This window comes from Notothenia coriiceps, unplaced genomic scaffold, assembly GCF_000735185.1.
Source record: "Notothenia coriiceps isolate Sejong01 unplaced genomic scaffold, NC01 NC01_scaffold00010641, whole genome shotgun sequence".
Classification (NCBI taxonomy): Eukaryota; Metazoa; Chordata; class Actinopteri; order Perciformes; family Nototheniidae; genus Notothenia; species Notothenia coriiceps.
The window spans coordinates 8973-12523 of record NW_011343342.1 but is presented as its reverse complement, the minus strand read 5'-3'; the positions used below and the strand labels follow the sequence as shown (position 1 = coordinate 12523).

The 3551-nt window shown below is 38.0% G+C and overlaps 1 protein-coding gene across 1 annotated transcript; it reads right to left on the bottom strand.

Moving 5' to 3' along the window:
• Positions 1 to 613: 613 nt before the first annotated feature.
• sh3bgrl3 (SH3 domain binding glutamate-rich protein like 3) lies at positions 614 to 3103 on the bottom strand (the record flags this gene model as incomplete). The annotated part of the gene is made up of 2 exons (XM_010771896.1): positions 2981 to 3103; positions 614 to 790 (listed from the first exon to the last, which is right to left on the bottom strand). Coding segments are annotated over exons 1-2 (222 nt in total), but the record flags the coding sequence as incomplete, so codon positions are not given.
• Positions 3104 to 3551: the final 448 nt, after the last annotated feature.

The window sequence follows — 3551 nt, the reverse complement described above, 5'->3', positions numbered from 1 at the left end:
AAATGGATCAGGACAAAAAGAGAGAGAATCTTTGTTCCTGAAACTTTCAGAGTCTCTTTCCACAGAGGGGACACATGTTGATGTAGAAGAGACATGAAGAAGAGGGGACACATGTTGATGTAGAAGAGACATGAAGAAGAGGGGACACATGTTGATGTAGAAGAGACATGAAGAAGAGGGGACACATGTTGATGTAGAAGAGACATGAAGAAGAGGGGACACATGTTGATGTAGAAGAGACATGAAGAAGAGGGGACACATGTTGATGTAGAAGAGACATGAAGAAGAGGGGACACATGTTGATGTAGAAGAGACATGAAGAAGAGGGGAAACATGTTGATGTAGAATTGAAATGAAGAAGAGGGGACACATGTTGATGTAGAAGAGACATGAAGAAGAGGGGACACATGTTGATGTAGAATAGAAATGAAGAAGAGGGGACACATGTTGATGTAGAAGAGACATGAAGAAGAGGGGAAACATGTTGATGTAGAAGAGAAATGAAGAAGAGGGGACACATGTTGATGTATACAAGACATGACAAAGTGGATTTTGCACAATAGGTGACCTTTAAGGGGAAATAGATATAAAATAACCAGGCAGGTGTGTGTGCCGTCCTCACCCCACAGTACTGGTCTTCGTTGAAGAGCTGGGGGGGGACGGCGGAGGGGTTTCCTGCTTTGCTTCTCATCTCGTCGCGGAGCTCCCCCCCCACAGAGATGTCGATGAGCTCGTACTGAATGCTTTTACTCTCCAGGATCCGCATCACCTCTGCCTGCTGAGACTTCACCTGCACAACAACAACACTTCAGAAATGTACTCGGTACCAGGAAGGAGTCCAAAGATTAAAATCCTGAGGCTGTTATCTGTATATTGTAGTGCTTCTTAAACTCTGTAAAAACAGGCCATCCAATTATGAGACAGCATTCATTATGGCTATTGTTTCTTTCTATTCATGGGTGTTAAGTAACTTCTCAAAGATAGTGACTGTTATTTTGTATATATTGATTGTTGTGCTTTTATTTAGGTCTTAATGTGTGCATATGTATAAATGTGTCTTTTGATTGTGTGTATATATAGGTATATTGTATACATATGTTTATATATATTTGTTTTTGTATTCGGGATTGTAGGTAACGGTATTTCGATCTCTGTCTGTACACACAAACTGAAAGATTGACAATAAAGTTGACTTTGACTTAAGTATTAAATGATGTTACTCAATATAGTATCTGATAGTTAAAGTTGCATCCCATCACACCGTCACCTTTACCACCATTGATGCATTCATGATACATCTTTTTTCCCCCCGTATTAGTAATTACATTTTTAACAAGCAAATTACGCAACAATATTACAATATTTGCAATCAAAAATCAAATCATGCTTTTATTGAGATAACCTCTATAAACTGAGTCAAACACTAATGGCTATCAGAGAGCTGATTTAATAAACCTTGTGAAATGATTATTCGTCAAGGGCAGAGTCATTTCATTTCATTTTCATTCAAGGCAGAGTGCTGTGACTATTATTTTTCTGTAACCATCCCATGAACAGCAGAGGCTTTATCTGGCTCCCTGTTGATGATTAATAGAACATGTGAACGCTCGGCTGCAGTCTTTGAGGGCGACAGAGGAAGTTGGGAGGGGGTTTCGTAAAAAGTGACCACACCTTACCACAACATTAACGGGAAACATAAACCAGCTGGCATTTAGCTAGCCACACACAGTTTGTGTAATGTCATTTCCTTGAGTTGAAAAAGAGGAATTGGTTTTACAGATTCAGCAGTAAAGCTTCTCTGGATTCTGTGAAGAACCAAAACTGAACATCAAAGAGGAATTACATTTGAAATAAAGTACATCTGAAGTTATTCAATGTGGTATAGTAACCATCACTACATAAAATAAGTGCATGTCACAAAACTATTTCACTACTTGAATTCCTCACATCTAATGGGAACCAGATGTTAATCCCATTGGTGTGTTAATATACAGTGTTTTCCAAGCGCTACAAACATAATTCTTAAAAAGGGATTTTGTGTTTTACAAGGCTAGTTTGAAATGTCTGCAGACAGTCCGGATGTCAACCTGTTTCAATCGAGTCTTCCTGATGTCTAGCGAAACATCCTTCAACACTTCATTGCCAAGTTGATATATTTAAGAGTATCCTGCTTATCAACTAACATATACAACAGAGAATAGAAACATCTGAATTTCCCTGGATTAAAGAGTCTAATTGTCAATTCGGCTTACATAAAAAACTTTAGAAAACTCTTAATTAGGTAACTTTACAGATGTGTGTATTAGTAGTTTCCTCATGCTTGCTTAGTAACTGCAACAGAAGATTGAGTGGCAGTTGTGTCACTTACAAAATATAAAATTAATTTAAATCAAATTCTGTTTAATGGATTAACTGTATTGCTTAACAATACATGCATATTATTTGCAAAAGCCTTATCATTACAATGTATATGTTCTATAACCAATGTAACCTTAAAGTGACCGTTTTTTGCATTAAGTTTGGCGTAGAGTCCTCAATACAACAAACGGATGCATATGGTCGATGTGATAAACCTGATGTGCCAAAATGACCCTGTTATTTTTAAATGTTTGAATTAAGTCATATTGACAATATATTTTCAGTACACACTTCTGCAAAAACAAGCCAAATGGTTAAACACCAATATAACCAGCATAAAGGAGGTGGAATCATGCATCCGGGTCCAAGTCATTTATATTTTCTTTCATTACTTTTACAAATGATGACTTTAATCTTCCTTAAGCTTGCAACCTGTTATAGCTCACGTTAGAATAAAGGTGTAAATGTGCGCAGAGCAGCAGAGGCCCTCTGTGTGTGTCAGGAGGAAGCTGATAGGGTGCTGGGTGTGTCTGTCGGACTGAGCTCCGTTTAACTGCTGCAACCGGAGATATAAAACACCGATATGTCGGTAAATCCGGTGAATAAAGGCCACAACACTCACCGTCCGTGAGGCAGTAACAGTGGTGTAGTACAGTTTGATTCCCATCGCTGCAGGTCCTTTCTCTCCCTTTGTGTATCCGCTTCAGAGTAGCTTTCTCTGACGTGAGTCAAGCGCAACAGTTATCCATTAAAACACCGGAAGTTGGACGTTGTTTTCAAAATAAAAGCATGTTTTTGCACATCAAGTTGGACGTAACTAAAGTTGGACGTAACTAAAAAAAACATGTGTATATTGTTTATATGCATGCAGGTTTCTGGAGAACCCAGAAGACAACATAATTAAAAGCCAACTCGTTTAAGAACTTGGTGCGAACAATAAGATAAAGAAAGGTTTCAAATGTGTTAACCCTCCTGTTGTCTTCGGGTCAAATCTGACCGATTTACTACTTTCATCAATCTTAACTTTTTTGTTTTACATTCGATTGCATTAAGGCTTTATTATATCCTTCACAGTAGACCTTTGAACATATACAATTGCTGATCACCACTTTCATTGAATTTTGGATGATTTAGTCAACTTTGAAACACCCATGGTATTCCCGGTCAAAAATGACCGCCATAAAGAAAAGGAA